We start from the raw sequence: 18,209 nt of genomic DNA on the forward strand, positions 1-18,209 counted from the left end.
GTGAATTGCACATCACCCTCAGATAGAATTTAGTCAGTGATGGAGATATATGTGGGACATTAATATTGTATGGGCTGAAAATACTCAGGTCCCACAGCATTTCTGTGGTAACAGAGATGTTGTTCCTGTTCAAGGTCAGATGTGTGGGGCAGCGGGAAAACCCCGACCTATATTCACAGCATTTAAATCCTGAACTTCCGTTAAACTTCCGTTCAGCTGTCACCCAGCTGAAACTGAAAGTTAAAGATGATTTATGTGAAACAGCCAATTCCCATATTGAGCAGTGAAGATTTAGCTGCATGAGGATGTAAACCTCCCTGCTTGTGTGGTAGATGTCTTCTCACCTCCCAGCACTGCTTATTCAAGTATTTCATCCTCATGAGACCTTGATCTAATCTCCTCAAGTGGCATATCCATTGTCCTCCTAGCATCTCTCATCACATTCTGATGCAGCTTTATTTACTAATTCAGACAATCAGTTGTGTTTGTTTATTGATTTTAGCCGTTTGGAAAATGCTCTTGTCAATTTAATGAAGGTGTAGGGTTTGGTAAATGGATTGCTTTAAGAGCTCAATAGATGTATTACCTCTACTTATGACCAACAAGCTGTGACACTCTATTGAAATACAGAATATCAACCCTGCTTGGTTTTTTCTGTGTTTATCAGAAGATTCTAGGGTTCTTGCTTTATCAAGGGAGTGTACACACTTCGTTTTGATTCAGAAAAGAGGTTTATAAAAGTAAGAATTTATTTTACCAACAATTAAAACATGACAAGTTAGCTAAGCATTTACGGTAATGGATGGAACTAAATGTGATGTATGAAACCTATGTGTGAATGCGATGTTAGTCAGAACTTCCGTATCTAGGAAAACTGAGTTCTGGATGTAAAACAATTTGGTTTGCGTTAAGCTATGAAGTTGATTATAATCAAAAGCACATCCGACGCTATCTGTGTGTCTGCTTCACCCGTTTCGGAGACCCTCTTGGTGGATCCGATGGTCAGAGAGGTCGGATGACCTCGGCACCAAAGGGCTGTAGGATACCGTGGCACCGACTCTTCAGTCCAGGGATGTCTCGGGTCACGACAGATGGATGGAACCGCGCGTCTGGGACTCTTTAAGGAGTCGGAACATTATCAGCTCGTTCTGCAGGAACTGTTTGCTGTATCAGCTATGCAGGTGCCAAAAAGTTTTTGATGACGTGCCAAAAGCTACATGGTTAAAGAGGGTTTTGCTTCAGATGGCCAGTCTGAAGCTTTCTCTAGAACTGAGGAATCACCAGAGTAATCTGGTTTTAATGTTCTCATGTTATGATTTATGTAGCCAACCAGAGGTTGACAAGTTTGAGGAATATTGCCAAGAATCTCAGAAACAAGCATTCTTTGATACCGGATGCTCTGATCTGGGTAAAGGACTATCTATTTGTCATGAGTTTAACTTAACTTTGTCCTTGTGTGAGTGCAAATGGTGATGACCTTGTCATGTAAACATGCTGAAACATATTTCAGTCACTGTAATCATAACATAACATTCATTTCACATTTCAATCATTGAGCACAGATTAATGAAACATTTCATTATATTATAATTATTATAGGTAACAACAAACAAACATTTATTTAATGATTATCTAGCTTATAAGTTGTAGAAGTTCATATCTGATTTAGAAAATCATTCTTTGATTTAGCAACTAATCCAGGCTGCGAGTGTTCCTTATATGGAAGCATGAAGAATCCTGAAAGATTGGATCTTGAGGAGAGAACATTATTGTTGACATTTCGTTATCTGTGTTCAGAGCTGCAGGCTCTGAGCTCCAGCTGGTGGGATGAAGGCAGGCTGATTTAAAGGGGTCACATGCAGTCTCGTGTCTCCTTTTTGACCAGATGTTGAATGGTCAAACTGTACCTAAAAACTGACCATTGCTGGACGTTACAAAGGACTAAGAAAGACGACAACAGCTTGGGTAATGGCTCCTTAAATAAAGTACATCTAGTTATTGAATGTGTGGTGCTAGATGTGATGTTGTTTCCTCGTATGAGGAAAGTAGCTTTCTGGTGTTTAATTCGTAGAGACTAATAATACCCACACTATTGTCTGACAAGTTCTTCCAGCAACTGAAGTTAAATTAAGGGTGCCTGAATCTATGACTGGCAATCATAATTTCATGCCACTTAAGTTATTAAGATTTAATTCTGCAGCATCAGAGTGGATTAACCTATCAGTCAGCGATCCCTGCAAGGTTCATTCAGAGCTTCTCGACTCACGTCTTGTTCTGGTCGTCCTTAGCTCCTAAGTCTGCCAAAGAGGAATATCGAAACACCGAGACTGCTGGAAGTAACTGGAACACATCCTCAATTTTTGATTAACTTGATGTTTTGAATTCTGCATGAATTGGTACTTAATGACCAAAGTATTATTTACAACAAGTCAGATCTTTACGTTTCAGACTGGCCAGTCACAGATTAAAGGTTCAGTCCATATCATGCTGATTTAAACCTTTGAGAGCAAAGGTAGGAACAGTACATTATAAAATATTACCAATGGCACTATTGAGGTGTCATTTATGTTAAATTTGAGTTACTTTCGTCAGCTTGAATTTATACCTGGAAATAAAGCCGTTAGTTTCAGTAAAACTCCGCCCATGCACGCTCTGACAAAATGCTCTCAGGTGTCTCAGGCAAGTCAGTTGCTGTGGCTGATTGTCCAGAGGATAAGATGTCTGCTTGACAACTCTGTTTTGCCACACTGACGTGGGTTCGACCCCCATTGCTGTCGGTAGTAATTTATGTAGCCAGCTGGAGCAGTTTTTATGTTTTTATATTTTAGTTTTATTGATTACTTTCTGCTAAAATTTCGTGTTTCTAAAGATCCTTGAATGAGGTCACTTCCTAACTGCATTTTAGTTGATTTACTCTGCTCACCTCACACCACACCTCGCAACCAAGATGTGAACCTGTGCAAAACTGCGTCCCAGCCATACACTCTAACCAGGGCAGGAGCAGGGCCTGGTGTCAGGAGCCGGAAGATGGAGTGACATATAGATGTAACATCAGTCTGTTGTCATGAATTTCAAAATAAAACTCAACATTTGCAGTTGAAACAGGAAATTACATGAATGGAGCTAAAAACTGGTTTGGGGGTATTTTTCAAACAACAATATCAGATGCTAAAAAGCTCCAAAAAGTTAATTTTACATGATATGGCCCATTTAAGTCGACTGTGCTGAGTTTGATTATATATATATATATATATATATATATATATATATATATATATATATATATATATATATATATAACATTTTATTTTATTATTATTTTTCCTTTGTGCACATTTCCTATCAGTAGTTTTTAAACTTCTGCTGATATTTTTGCTGTGGAAAGAATTTCAGTGAATTTGGGAAATGTCAGTTCATGTGGAAAAAATGACAAGACTTGTTTCAAGATGGATCAGTTTGAACTTTGCCTTTATTAAATGTCATTTTTATTTTTGACAAAATAATATTAAATCTTTCTTGACTTTCACTGTAATAAAATGTCCCTGAGGGGAAAACAAAAAAAAAAAAACATAAAAGACAAAACAGATAAAGCACAAAATCCCTTTCCATTTTCTCTTTTGTCTCTAGAGTTTTCCTCCGGGCTATCAGCCAGTACGCATCAGTGCTGAACAAGAAATTTCTGGATCAAACCAACTTTGAGCTACAGGTAAGCAATGCACAGAATTACACCTGTTTTTGTTTTTTAATTATTTAAACTACTCTTGTCTCTGCACCACAAAAGCTTAAAATAAAGTCCTGTTAGTCAACGCTGCATTAACATTTGAAGGTTTGACAAACTGCAGCTAGAGAACATCAATTACTCCGTAATGACCAGCAGTTTTATTCACAGGGTTGAATATTTTAACCTTTTCTCTTTTGAATAGAGCAATTTCTTGAAGATGAAACAACATCGTCAACAACAGAAATCCTGGGAGCTTTTAGAACCTTTATGGATGATTAATTCAGCTGTATTTTAGTGTGACTAACGGCACTTAAAGCTGTTTTTATGAAGTTTTGTGACAGAAAGAAAAAACAAGAGGTGTGGCTTATTTGTGTAATTGTTTAGAGGTGTTGGATACATTTTCAACACAGAATTATGGACTCATATAGAACTATTCTTATACTTCTGGCATTTTATAAGAAAATATTAATCATAAACTCAAGACTCTAATCATTATTAAAAGCTGTATTTTGAGTGTAAATACATATGAGGGTGTTTCAGTGCCACTGTGGTTTTAACAATTGGGACTGAAAGGAGGGGTCAGATTTTGAGGAAAATGCCAAAAAGTATGTAATTAGTGTAATTTATGTGGAAAAATGTTGGATATTCCTATTGTTGCATGACATTAATCTTATTTTTTCAGAGTTTTCCATAAAGGCAGCTATTCACTAAATGAAGTGGAACTTTTATTTCCCTTAGCTGTTGTAGATTTATAGAACATTCCAGAGATTTAAAAAAAAACATTATTTTTGAACATTTAATAGTTAAAAATAAAAAGTTTACATTTTTCTTTCTTAAAATTAATAGTTAAAAAATAGCTACAGTACAGTTTGAACACATCTTCTCATTCAATGTGTTTTCTTTATTTTCCCAACCATTGGGAATTGGTAGATTCTCACTGAAGGCATCACAACTGTGTATGAGCACATGGCGAGTTATGTACTTAAAGTGACAGTGTGTAGTTTCCCTGGCGATTGGCGGCAGTTGATACCTAAATCATTGCAAGCAAGCATTACTTTTGTGTTCAAGTAAGACCTTGACAACAAATGGCCATTAGGGTCAAAAATCCCTGGGACAACCTCCAGCAAAATAACAAGAACATCAGATTCCCTTCTATCACTGGCAAGTAGTGAAGAAGTAAACGTGTAAAACAACAAAGTTTGACGGTGAAAGTTTTGTAACTGTTTGTTACAAATCAGTAAAGGTATTTTGTCCTCACAGGATTCTGTAGAAGGAAATATGGCATCCAATATGGCGTTGTCGAGAGACTTTGACTCGCTCCCATGTGTTTTAGACCATTTTTTTATGGTTATATGTTATGAAACCACCGATATTTTTCATCAACTGGGTATCTTAATTAATTTAAAACTACATTTCGATGGATATTTTCAGAGATTAGTGGTAAAAACTACACATTGTCACTTTAACAAAAAAGGGTGAAATAACTGAACACATGTTTTATATGCTATTTTCTTGAAAATAGCTACCCCTTGTCATTATCTTGATGAGCTTCAAGAAGTAGTCACCTGAAATAGTTTTCCAACATTCTTGAAGGAGTTCCCAGAGGTGTTTAGCATTTGTTTACCCCTTTGTAAATGGTCATGGTTATGAAAATAAAGAAAACACATTGAACGAGAAGGTGTGTCCAAACTTTGGCCTGTACTGTATAAAAGTTTTCAGTTAAAAATTCTCTCCTTAAATAGTAAAAATTAGTTCAATTCAAGTGAAAAAGAATCAAGTATTGTAGTACAAGAAACCAATGTCCTCTTTAAGGTACGAAAGTTTGGGCAGCCTTGTTAATCTTCATGATTTTCCTGTGTAAATTGTTGATTGTTACAATAACAAAATCCAGTCAAATATATCATATGGGAGACACACACACAGTGATATTTGAGTAGTAAAACAAAGTTTATATGATTTACAAAAAGTTTGCAATAATTGTAGGCAGGTGCATAAATTTGGGCGCTGTTGTCATTTTATTGATTCAACAAAGATTGTTCACCATCATGGTTTAGAGGAAAGACACAGAAAGCTGTCTCAGAGATTTCAGCTTATGTTTCCACAGTGATTAACATATTGAGGAAATAGAAGACCACAGGAACAGTTCAAGAATCAAGATAAGGCTCCAAGTGGCAGACCAAAATAAGTCTGAGTCTACCCACAGACCAGCACCAAAGACCAACATCATCATCTTACTGCAGATGAAGTCCTTGTGCATCTTTCAGCTACTTGGCACACTTTCCACAAGGAGATGCTGTATGTGAGAGTGATGCAGAGGAAGCCTTTTCTCTGCCCAAGGCACAAACAGCTGCTTGAGGTATGCTGACGCACATTTGGACAAGCCAGCTTCATTTTGGAATAAGGTGCTGTGGACTGATTAAACTAAAATTGAGTTATTTGGTCATAACCAGGTTCATTATGCATGGAGGGAAAAGAATACCGCATTCCAAGAAAAACACCTGCTACCTACAGTAAAATGCGGTGGTGGTTCCATCATGCTTTGGGGCTGTGTGGCCAGTGCAGGGACTGGGAATGTTGTTAAAGCTGAGGGATGCATGGATTCCACTCAATATCAGCAGATTTTGGAGACCAATGTCCAGGAATCAGTGGCAAAACTGAAACTGCACTGGGGCTGGATCTTTCAAAAAGACAACAACCCTAAACACTACTCAACATCTACTAAGGCATTCATGCAGAGGAACAAGTAGGACGTTCTGGAATGACCATCTCAGTCCCCAGACCTGAATATTATTGAAAATCTGTGGTGGGACAGAGCTGTCCATGCTCAGAAGCCAACAAACCTGAATGAACCAGAGATATTTAGTAAAGAAGAATGGTCCAGAATGCCTTCAGCTAGAATCCAGACTCTCGTTGGAAGCTATAGGAAGCATTTAGAGGCTGTTATTTCTGCAAAAGGATGATCTACTAAATATTGAGCCGATACCTTTTTAAAAATCTGATAAAACAATTATTGCACACTTTCTGTAAATCCTGAAACCTTTGTTTCACTTCTCAAATATCACTGTGTGTGTCTCCTATATGATCAATTCAACTGGATATTTTCATCATTACAACCAATAATTCCGTCATCGTCTCGTCGTCTTCCTCCGCTTATCCGTGTCCGGGCCGCGGGGGCAACATGCCAACTAGGGAGCTCCAGACTGTCCTCTCCCCGCCACCTCCACCAGTTCCTCCGGCAGGACCCCAAGGCGTTCCCGGACCAGATTGGAGATATAACCTCTCCAACGTGTCCTAGTTCGACCCGGGGGCCTACTGCCGGCAGGACATGCCCGAAACACCTCCCCAGGGAGGCGTCCAGGAGGCATCCTGACCAGATGCCCAAAGCACCTCAACTGACTCCTTTTGATCCGGAGGAGCAGCAGTTGTAGTCTGAGTCCCTCCCGAAGGTCCGAGCTCCTCGAGCCCGGCCACCCTATGGAGGAAACTCATTTTGGCCACTTGTATTTGCAATCTCGTTCTTTCGGTCATTACCCAAAGCTCATGACCATAGGTGAGGATTGGGATGTAGATCGACTGGTAAATCAAGATCCTGGCTTTCTGGCTCACCTCCCTTTTCACCACGACAGATCGGCTCGCTGAACCAATCCGCCTATCGATCTCCCGATCCCTCCTACCCTCTCTCGTGAACAAGACCCCGAGATACTTAAACTCCTCCACTTGAGGTAGGACCTCTCTCCTGACCCGGAGTATGCAAGCCACCATTTCCCGGTCGAGAACCATAGTCTCAGATTTGGAAGTGCTGATCTTCATCCCAGCCGCTTCACACTCTGCTGTGAACCTACCCAGCAAGAGCTGAAGGTCAGAGCTGGATGAAGCTAGGAGGACCACATCATCCGCAAAAAGCAGAGACGGGATTCTCCTGCCATCAAACTCAACACACTCCACACCACGGCTACGCCTAGAAATTCTGTCCATAAAGGTAATGAACAGAACCGGTGACAAAGGGCAGACCTGGCGGAGTCCAATCCTCACTGGGAACAGGTCCGACTTACTACCGGCTATGCGGACCAAACTCACGCTCCTCTGGTAAAGGGACTGAATGGCCCTTAACAGAAAGCCACCCACCCCATACTCCTGGAGCGTCCCTCACAGGGTGCCCCTGGGGACACGGTCATAAGCCTTCTCCAAATCCACAAAACACATGTGGATTGGTTGGGCAAACTCCCATGCCCCCTCCATCACCCTTGCAAGGGTATATAGAGCTGATCCACAGTTCCACGGCCAGGACGAAAACCACATTGCTCCTCCTCAATCTGAGATTCAACTATCGATCGGACCCTCCTCTCCAGTACCTTGGAGTAGACCTTTCCAGGGAGGCTGAGGAGTGTGATCCCCCTATAGTTGGAACACAACCTTCGGTCACCCTTCTTAAAGATGGGGACCACCACCCCGGTCTGCCACTCCACAGGAACGGCCCCCGATGACCACTCAATGTTGCAGAGACATGTCAACCACGACAGCCCTACCACATCCATAGCCTTGAGATACCCAGGGCGAATCTTATCCACCCCCGGGGCTCCGCCGCTGTGTAGTTTGACTACCTCAGCAACTTCTGCCCCAGAGATTGGACAGTCCATCCCCAGGTATCCCGGCTCTGGCTCCTCCTCAGAATGCGCGTAGGGGGGATCGAGGAGCTCCTCAAAGTATTCCTTCCACCGCCCGACTATAGCCCCAGTTGACGTCAGCAGCTCCCCATCCCCACTGTAAACAGTGTAAGCGAGTTGCTGCCTCCCTCTCCTGAGGTGCCGGACAGTTTGCCAGAACATCTTTGGCGCCGATCAATAGTCTTTCTCCATGGCGTCACCAAACTCCTCCCACGCCCGAGATTTTGCCTCGGCAACCGCCACTGCTGCACCCCGCTTGGCTATCCGGTACCCGTCTGCTGCCTCCGGAGACCCACAGACCAGCCACGCCCTGTAGGCCTCCTTCTTCAGCCTGGCGGCTCCCCGAACCTTTGGTGTCCACCAGCAGGTACGGGGGTTGCCACCACAACTGGCACCGGCCACCTTGCAACCACAGCTAGCAACGGCCGCCTCAACTATCACAGAGTGGAACAAGGCCCACTCTGAGTCAATGTCCCCCACTGCTCTTGGGACGCGGTCAAAGCTCTGCCGGAGGTGGGAGTTGAAGACCGTCTTTACAGGTTCTTCTTCCAAGCGTTCCCAGCAGACCCTCACTATGTGTTTGGGTCTGCCAGGTCTACGCGGCATCTTCCCCTGCCATCTGATCCAACTCACCACCAGGTGGTGATCAGTTGACAGCTCCGCTCCTCTCTTCACTCGGGTGTCCAAAACATACGGCCGCAGGTCAGACGATATGACTACAAAGTATATCATCGACCTGCAACCTAGGTTGCCCTGGTACCAAGTGTACCGATGGGCATCCTTATGTTCGAACGTAGTGTTCGTTATGGCCAAACTGCGGCTTGCACAGAAGTCCAATAATGAAACACCACTCGAGTTTAGATCGGGCGGGCCGTTCCTCCCAATCACACCCCTCCAGGTCATGCTGTCATTGTCCACGTGAGCATTGAAGTCCCCCAGCAGGACAATGGAGTCCCCTGATGGAGCACTATCTTAGCCTAGTGAACTAGACCAAATTCTTGCTTTGCAAAGAATGGTCTAGGCATGCTCCATTGGAACCTCAGCAGCTCCTACCAGGACTCTGGCTAGCCAATCACAGCTCTCTAGAGGGGTTTCAAACACATAAACAGCTGTGATTGGTCCATAATGGTGGGCCAATCATAGTGCTCTATCTGCTTAGTGAACAAATCACAGAGCTTTATCCGCTTTGTGGGCCAATCAGGGCACTCTATATGCCTGGTGGGTGGGATGATGCAACAGAGTGAAACAAGAGTATGTCACATTCATTGTCCAGTGGAATGCAGAGGTCATTTGAAAGACAACGGTAGAACCCGCCCGACAACCGAGAGCCGTCAATGGAGCATGGCCAGATTAAATAATACATTTATTTAGTCTGGCTTGCCAGGCTAGCACTATCTAGCACTTGCCAGCGAAGTGATGTTCCATGTCCCAGTAACCAGTTTCCTTGTTCGGGGATCGGACCGCCAAGGCTCCCGCCTCGGTCTGCCACACAATCCACACTGCACCAGACCCTTCATGTTCCTCCTGTGGGTGGTGGGTCTACAGTTGGAGGAGCCCATGTATCTGGTTCAGGCTGGGCCCAGCCGGGCCCCATGGGCGAAAGCCCGGCCACCAGGCACTCGCTCACGGGCCCCAACCCCAGGCCTGGCTCCAGGGTGGGACCCCGGTAACCCTCCGGGCCGGGTACTCCGACTCTTTGTTTTTACGTCCATGAAAGATCTTCTGAACCGTTCTTTGTCTCATCCTTCACCTAAGACCCATTTGTCATGGGAGACCCTACCAGGGGCACAAAGTGCCACAGACAACATGGCTCCTAGGATCTGTAGGGCACTCAAACTCCTCCACCACGATAAGTTGACTGTTCAAGGTTCAAGGTTCAATAATTTACACAGGAAAATCATGAAGATTAGCAAGGCTGTCCAAACGTTCACACCCCCACTATAACAGGGTCTCTGAGGGATATCAGAAAAATATCAGTGGTATTGTTATAAGTGTTTGCCTTTAAACATCACAAAAATTAGACATTTTTTCTAAATTAATGTAGTTTTTTTTACATCAGAATATTAAATTGTTTCAAGGACATTTACGATGAAAACCTCAGATGTTATTGTATTTTTTGTCCATGTTATGCCCTAAAACACAGGAGAATATCCACACAATATTAGAAACAATGGGTTTCCCTTTAGCTGCTGCTATTGTCTCATTGAAAGTGTGCTGCGGGTGACGTTGACCTAAATCAACAACCTCTTCATCCATTTGGACAGCCTCCCAGCTCACAACTCTAACCATCTCATCTAAAGCTTTTGATTTAATGAAACCATAAAGCTTTCCTGCCCTCTCTGTCTAGCACAGAAGAAGATTGCTGTAAAACGGTCTTTGAGCTGCGACTTAAATAATCTCTTGTTCCCTCCTCACCTCTACCCCTGTCTGTCTCCCTGACTTTATCTGGATTAGCTGTGGAACAACTACTTTCACTTGGCCGTGGCCTTCCTCACCCAGGAGTCTCTGCAGCTGGAGACCTTCTCGAGTGACAAACGAGCGAAGCTCTTCCACAAGTGAGTACCAGATCTCTTGCAATCCGCCGCAGATCCTCACTTTACACCGCCACAGTTGAATTTCTCCCAACAGGATATGCACACTTCTGAGAATCTTCACAGCAGTTCTGATCAGTTTTTACCAAAATAATCAGGATTTGCTCTGATTATTTGAATTTCATACTCGTACAACGTCGCACATCCGTTTTAAATCCATGAAAGTACTTTTTTTACAGACTTCCCGCTCATCCACTCTGTGTTTCTACAAAGAGGCATCTGTCTGCATTAGTATTTCTCCCAGAGTCTGATAATGCATTCAGACAGACAGATGCATTCTGGGAAGACGTTGAGCATATTGGCTCCTGTCTTCATTTGGAGGCAGATTTGTCAGCAGAACTTGCATCACAGTGGCTCATATGTGATGCACATTGTTGTTCAGGTTGTTATTATCAGCCCTTATTAGCTCCTGCTGGAAAATCTTTATCTCACTCATCTTCATCGTATGAACACCAGAAGGTTTGATTTATCAACACTAACACTATAGGCATTCTCTTGATGAGCTTCAAGAGGAACTCCTTCAAGAGTGTTGGAAAACCATTTCAGGTGACTAGCTCTTGAAGCTCGTCAAGAGAATGCCAAGAGTGTACAAAGCAGTAATCAGAGCACAGGGTGGCTATTTTGTAGAAAATAGAATATAAAACTTGTTTTCAGTTATTTCACCTTTTTTGGTAAAGTACATAACTCCACATGTGTTCATTCATAGTTTTGATGCCTTCAATGAGAATGTACCAGGTCCTGAAAATAAAGACAACAGAGAAGGTGTGTCCAAACCTTTGGCCTGTACGGTACATGAACATTTATGGTATCATTTTCCATGTAAATATAAATTAACTATATTGAATATAGGGGCACTGATTTGAGACTGCGAGGAGGTTTAATGACAGAAACACAGTAGCAGCTGGATAAATGGGTGTGCAGCTGTGTCATTGTTATGATATGCTCATGTGAGTGATGAGCAGAAGGAGCGTCATATTGTCAGGCTTTGGGAATATCTCACACTTCCTCTGTTTGGGCTTTGATCTTATCCAAACTGCTTTTACAAGCCACTTCTTCCCCTCTCACTGTGTCTGTCACTATATATTCTGTTCTCCATCTCCTGCCTTCCCAATCACCCTCCATTTTCCCACCTCTCTCTGGTGATCTTTCCTTTCTGGCCCAGTTGCATTACTCAACGCTCTGCCGACCCTCTGCAGACGTGTTATTATTAGTTCACCTCCGTGGGAGCTCTTTGCACGTAGCTGACAGGTATGCGTTGTAGTTCCTGACAGCCAACAGTCATAGCTGTCTGTCTCTCTGTCTGCATGAGTGTGACAGGAAAGCCCCCTGCATCTGTCCCGGCGTAGACAGGGATTCGGTGCGTCGTGCTGACATCTTCACGCACATATGTGGAACACGAGCCTCGTTCCTTCTGCTCACACAGAATCATGCTGTGTGGATCTGTGCACACAGATATGATAATGAGATGCAGAAACACTCGAGGATTTTATTTATAATGCATTTCGTTTTTTCTTTTTGCCAAGCATTCGTTAAGACTATTCTAAATCCCTGCCAATAATCTGCCCGAGATCAATCCTTGGGCTCTGCACCCTTCTCCCTTTGACAGATGAGTATAGGGAGGTTCTTTGACGTGGCGTGGCTATAAAGAGGTGACACAGCTTCTTTTTTGAGAAGTCTTTCAATGCTTTTATCTTTTGTGTCAAAATACATTAGTGCACCTTTCAATGCTATTGGCAAAATGGTCAGTTTGACTTCAGGATTCTGTGATAGCTGCTGGATGCTTTGAAGTTGCACAATGTGTGGAAAAGGTCTCTGAATGGATATTAGTTATGGGTCAGAAGAGCTGCCACGCTTAAATGCTACTCTTTTCACATCCTTAGTGTGTCGTGCTGTCAGTGTGCATAGAGGACAAGGTAGAGGGGTCAGTGTGTGTGATGGTGGGATGTTGTGGATGGGATTTAAGGGCTGCTCCCTTAGGCACCTGTGGTTGTATAGAGCAGTTAACAGCAAGCTGAAGTAATTTAAAAACAAAACACAAGCTGCTTAGTGTATTCATTCACAAGTGTCTTTAAAGCAGCAACTTCTGTTTGCAGATGGGAGCACTGATTTTATAGCGGTGGAAGGGGGTTAGGTGCCTGTCTCGTAACTGGAGGGTGAAGGATAGAGTCCCGCTCAGTCTGTTGCACTCAGTGTGTCCTTGGCCAAGACAAAACCCTCCTTGCCTGATGGTGGTGGTCAGAGGGACCAGTGGCGCTAGTTTCCGGAAGCCTCACCCCCGTCAGTGCGCCCAAGAGCAGCTGTGACTACATTGTAGCTCATCACCACTAGCGTTTGAATGTGTGTGTGAATGACTGTTTTGCTGTAAAGCACCTTGGGGGGTTGTAGAACCCTAGAAGTGCAGCAGCGGCATCCTGACCAATCACAAGCTTGCAGTCTCCGTCACTTTCCACATATAGTTTAAAGGTTGGGTATGAAGCAACTGCCGAACGTGCCACAACTGGCGAGATAAAAAATTGTTTATAAAATGAGGCCTATTTCATTTGTCGGTGTCGTCGTGTCGAGAGGGGGGGGGGCTGGTGAAGTAGCGTGCCGGATCTGTGGTTTCGATTGGTTAGGAGTACGTAGTGAGTCTAGTATGCTGCTACCTGATAGGTTTTAATGAGAAAAGTAAACTTTTCTTTATCGAAGTTTTATCGACCCGTTTTTTTTATTATCGCACCACATGTCAATCCATAGATATATTGAACTATTGAATTATCGTTCAGCCCTAGACGAGATGTCCAAATATCAGGACCTATCATTCCAAATCCTGTCGTCTGAAGCTCAACTCTGATGTGGCCATCTTCTAGTTCCTGAAAATGATGAACCAGTGCTGTTTATTCTGTTGCCTCCCAGCTTACAATTTCTCTTACAGCGACAAACATCACAAGAAGCTAAATAAGTTAGTTAAAAATGTGTTATACACACAAAAAGTCCTGTAAGTGTTTTTTGTTCACAGTTGCACGTTTGATCATATTTCTATGAAGTCAGAACATTTCTTTAGTATTTTGCAGGATCAGGGTGATCAGCTAATATGTAAACACGCATCAGAGAAGCGATGTAGTTTCACAGCTCTTGATAGAATTGTGCAACAACTTTTTTGGTGAGTTTTCATCCTGCTGAGCAACGCAGGAAGGCTGATGCCGAGTCTGCTCTAAAATCTGAAACACTTGGTTGAGTTCAGTGCCGTTATTCCCCACGGGGAAGCAGCAATAAAGATACATCTAATTATTTATCAGCATGCAGTAGTGCGAGGAGAGTGCTCTGAAATCTGCTCCAGGAACCAGGGGGAAAAGGTCAGAAATAGCTCTCTGAGGATTACCTTTATTATATTCTTGATGAAAAAATACATGCATCTTAGTTAAATCAATATTTTTGTCAATAAAAGAAGATCCATTACTTTTAACTGATCATTTTCACTGAACTGGCCCCAATTTGTACCCCTATTTCCAATCTTGTTAGTGTCTCCATAGTTCACTCTGTCCTTCCAACTCGTGACTTGTCCTCCCTTTGACCCGAGTCAGTGGTGTATGTATGGAGACTGGCGCCGACCTCCCGTCTAGACCTGCTTCTGACCTGATCAGCTCATGACTACCGGTTCCACAAAAGCCTTAAAAAGTTATTTCTCCACTCCTCCTTGAAAACTTTATTTTATATGAAGGCTCTTGACATGACCAGTCAACATGATCAAAAGCTGTTCTTTTTGTTATCTGTTCTTCAGACTTCTGAGTCTTTAGATATATAACCAGAGCAGAGAGGAGAGTGTGTAACTGGCAACCAGCTGACACCCTACTTGAACAGAAATAACTCAAGTTTACAGTTCTATGCATCATGACAAAAATACATTTCAATACCATCAGTCTATATAAAATCAGTTTTAATATCACTTTTATTTGATTTTTTTTTTTCACATTTTGTTTTGCCATGTAGCTGCAAAAAAGACCAAAATCTCATCAACAGTGTTTTGTGTTTAGTTCCTAGGAAATGCTAGAAAATCAAGTTTTATTTGAAGTTGGCTGGTGGATATATATTGCAAATTTGTTTCTTTCACTGCTTTCATGTTCATTTTTAATTTAATGTCCTACTAATGTCCTGTAGAAGGTTTAGATGCAGGATTGGATCTGGGAAGTTTTTATTGGGAGAGTTAGAAAGGATCTGATAATCCAGACGTGATGCTCGAAAAAACAGGAGTCTTAACATAATTATATCCATTCATTCATTTTCTGAGCTGCTTAATTTTTGGTATTGTTATGGAGAACCAGTGCCTTTCCAGCAGTCAGTGGATGAGAACTGGGAGACACCCTGGACATGTCTACAGTCCATTACAGTGACACATAGAGACTAAAGCATCTGCTAAATACATAAACATAAACAAACAAAATAAACAGAAACATTTTGGCCTTTTACTGTTCTCTTGTGCTGATTTAAAAATTTTCTGGAGTCAATACACTGCATCCTTTCAGCCTGTCCTAATGAATGGACTCAAACACATTTGGGGGCTTGTCCAGGATTGTTTATATCTATGGCTGCTTGATAGTTCATTGTATTAAAGTTACAACTGATTTTGGTGCTTTTCCCACCCTTGAACAACTTGAGTTTTGCACAAAAGAGCAGTAGCTCTTTATCAAAACCATTTGAAAATAGTGTATGAATGGGTGAATGTGGCTCATACTTTCAATCGTTTTAACTGATTTGGAGCACATACTCAATCCAGCTATCATTTGCTTTCTATATTTCAGAATTTGACACTAACATGTATAGGGCATCTCTGCCATGTTTGTATTCCAGGTACCAGGACATGAGAAGACAAATCGGCTTTGAAATCAGGGATATGTGGTACAATCTAGGTAATTTCACTCTCTCAGGCTCAGTTTTCACTTTTTAAAAGAAGAGAAAATATCTTTCCTACATATATTCACACCATTTTACAGCTGACTTAAACAACAGCAATGGTTTTCTCACTTTGTGTTAATGATTATATGAAAATTAGGTTTCCTGGAAGTCATTATCTGTCAGCCAAGTAGAGGGCTTTGGCTGAGTTATGTACAGTGTGTTAATTGGCTTTACACATTCTGTAGCTGTCATGTCTAAATTAGAAGCATGTTTTAATGTTGTGCAGGAAGTTAGTTGTTATTCTGACTGGAATATTGGTACTCAATTTCTATTTTAATTGAACAATCTAATCCTTTATTTCAACCCTTTCACTAATTTATTAATTTTGTGTTGCAGTAGAAGTAGGAGACAGACTTAAAGAAACACATTTTGTTTGTGACTTCATGATCTACACATATTTGAGGTTTATTAATTTAATGCTTATTAAAAATGTAGTTTTTTTTTCCTCAAGGCCCCCACAAGATCAAATTCATCCCAGAGATGGTAGGTCCCATTCTGGAGATGACACTAGTTCCTGAGATTGAGCTACGAAGGGCCACCATCCACATCTTCTTTGACATGATGCAGTGCGAGTTTCATTTCACGTGCAGCTTCCAACGGGTACGTGTTCTGATATATTAAACTAATTTAGCAAAGCAGGGAGAGAAAGGAGTCCCAATATTGTAAGGGGTGGTAATAAAAGAGTTTTACAAAAAATATATAACAACCCAAGTGGAGCACATTGTAGTCCAATTGATGAGAAGTAGCATTGCCCAAAAGCCTGCTTGTGATTTCGCAAATCTCATTTTGTTGTGCTGCAATTATCTACAGTCACACTAAGTGGAAGTTAATACTGTGGCTTTTTTATGGTAGAAATTAAGCCTTTCTGCGTGAGTAAATCCATTTGGCTACAGCTCTTCTGTCAGACGATGATTTGGGCAGGTTTCATCCCTCAGAGGAATTCACAAAATATGTGATTATAGTGCTTCTTGAATCACATTGTAAAAAAGAGCTGGGTTTGATGTCTTTTGTTTTCCTTTGACAGTGATGATTTACTCAACATTCTTTTCTTGGGTGACTTCTCAGTTTAATTGTACAAATTGTTGCTATTTAAGCCAATCAGGCTCTCGGGTTTTGCACCCTGAGAGTTGAAACCTCATTTCTTATTCTTTCCTTCTTTGGCTTCATCCCTTTTAAGGCTCTAACTCTTTATTGTGTTTCTTTCTGGGGTCTGTAATACACAACAGCTTTTATGTCTTTTCCCTTTACTTCTCGTATCTGGTCAGTACACGAGTGCATCAAGTGAACATAGTTTTGTTTCAGCACAATAAAATCTGTTTTATACAGCTGCTACATCCAAATATTGGAGGAACGGGTCCATGCATCAATGTCAGTGGTTACAGCAACAACAGAGCAGGAGCAAAGGAGACTTGATGTATCCTTATTCTGTCTTCTAATAAAATTTACACAGATTAGAAAAAGCTTCCGTAATGAACCCGAAAACACGCGCTAACAGCCAGCTGGGCCGCGAGAAAAGAGGGTGATTAAAGTGGAGCCCCCAAAGCCCCTCAGCCAAGAGCCAATGCAGGGACAGGGAGATGGCGTTAATGAATAGAAAAATTAGCGACAGTGATTATTTACGCCTGCTCTGTCTAATTACAGTTTGAGAACGAGATCATCACCAAGCTGGATCACGAGGTGGAGGGGGGTCGCGGAGACGAGCAGTACAAAGTTCTCTTTCAGAAAATGTAAGTGCTGATTAATGGGCAGGATAACGCCTGAGCTTCTCACAAATCAGATAATGCCAATTGTGGCGTAGCACTCCTCAAAATAACCAGTGTGCTGATGATCACATGACTTCACAACACAGCATGCCACTTCTACGCTCTCACTAGGATGCTCACTCTGTCCTGTTACACAAGTTAATGTTTGTCCCAAAGTTTAACATTTTACTGTCAAAGAAGCCTCTTAAAATTTCTTCATCTCCTTCATAATGGCACCTGTCTCTCTTCCTTTATGTCAACAATCACCAAACAAACATAAGATTGCTGGAGCAATGCAGGAAGCACATGTACTTGGCCAAGACGGGCGAGAACTTTGTCACTCTGGTAGTGCGTCTGCTGGAGAGGCTGCTAGACTACAGGACCATCATGCACGATGAGAACAAGGAAAATCGCATGAGCTGCACCGTCAACGTGCTCGTAAGATCCCCTAAAACGCACTGTCTTTTACTATAAGGGTTATTTTTCTCACAATCTGGCTCCAGTGGTGCATAAAGCTAGCTTACAGCAGTTCTGTTTTTTTTTTGTCCCCCCCCCCCCA

At 42.2% G+C, this 18,209-nt stretch overlaps 1 protein-coding gene across 2 annotated transcripts in view; it reads left to right on the plus strand.

Annotated features, from left to right (window-relative positions):
* The window catches only part of dock1 (dedicator of cytokinesis 1), a 297,928-nt gene that overhangs the window by 233,600 nt on the left and 46,119 nt on the right, over positions 1–18,209 (plus strand). For both annotated transcript variants that reach the window (XM_054749267.2, XM_054749268.2), the window contains exons 30-35: positions 3,628–3,706; positions 10,840–10,940; positions 15,804–15,862; positions 16,360–16,508; positions 17,550–17,635; positions 17,932–18,088. In XM_054749267.2, coding sequence (XP_054605242.1) covers positions 3,628–3,706; positions 10,840–10,940; positions 15,804–15,862; positions 16,360–16,508; positions 17,550–17,635; positions 17,932–18,088 — 631 coding nt within the window. The remainder of the gene's footprint in view (positions 1–3,627; positions 3,707–10,839; positions 10,941–15,803; positions 15,863–16,359; positions 16,509–17,549; positions 17,636–17,931; positions 18,089–18,209) is intronic.

The sequence above is a fragment of the Nothobranchius furzeri genome, chromosome 16, assembly GCF_043380555.1.
Source record: "Nothobranchius furzeri strain GRZ-AD chromosome 16, NfurGRZ-RIMD1, whole genome shotgun sequence".
Classification (NCBI taxonomy): Eukaryota; Metazoa; Chordata; class Actinopteri; order Cyprinodontiformes; family Nothobranchiidae; genus Nothobranchius; species Nothobranchius furzeri.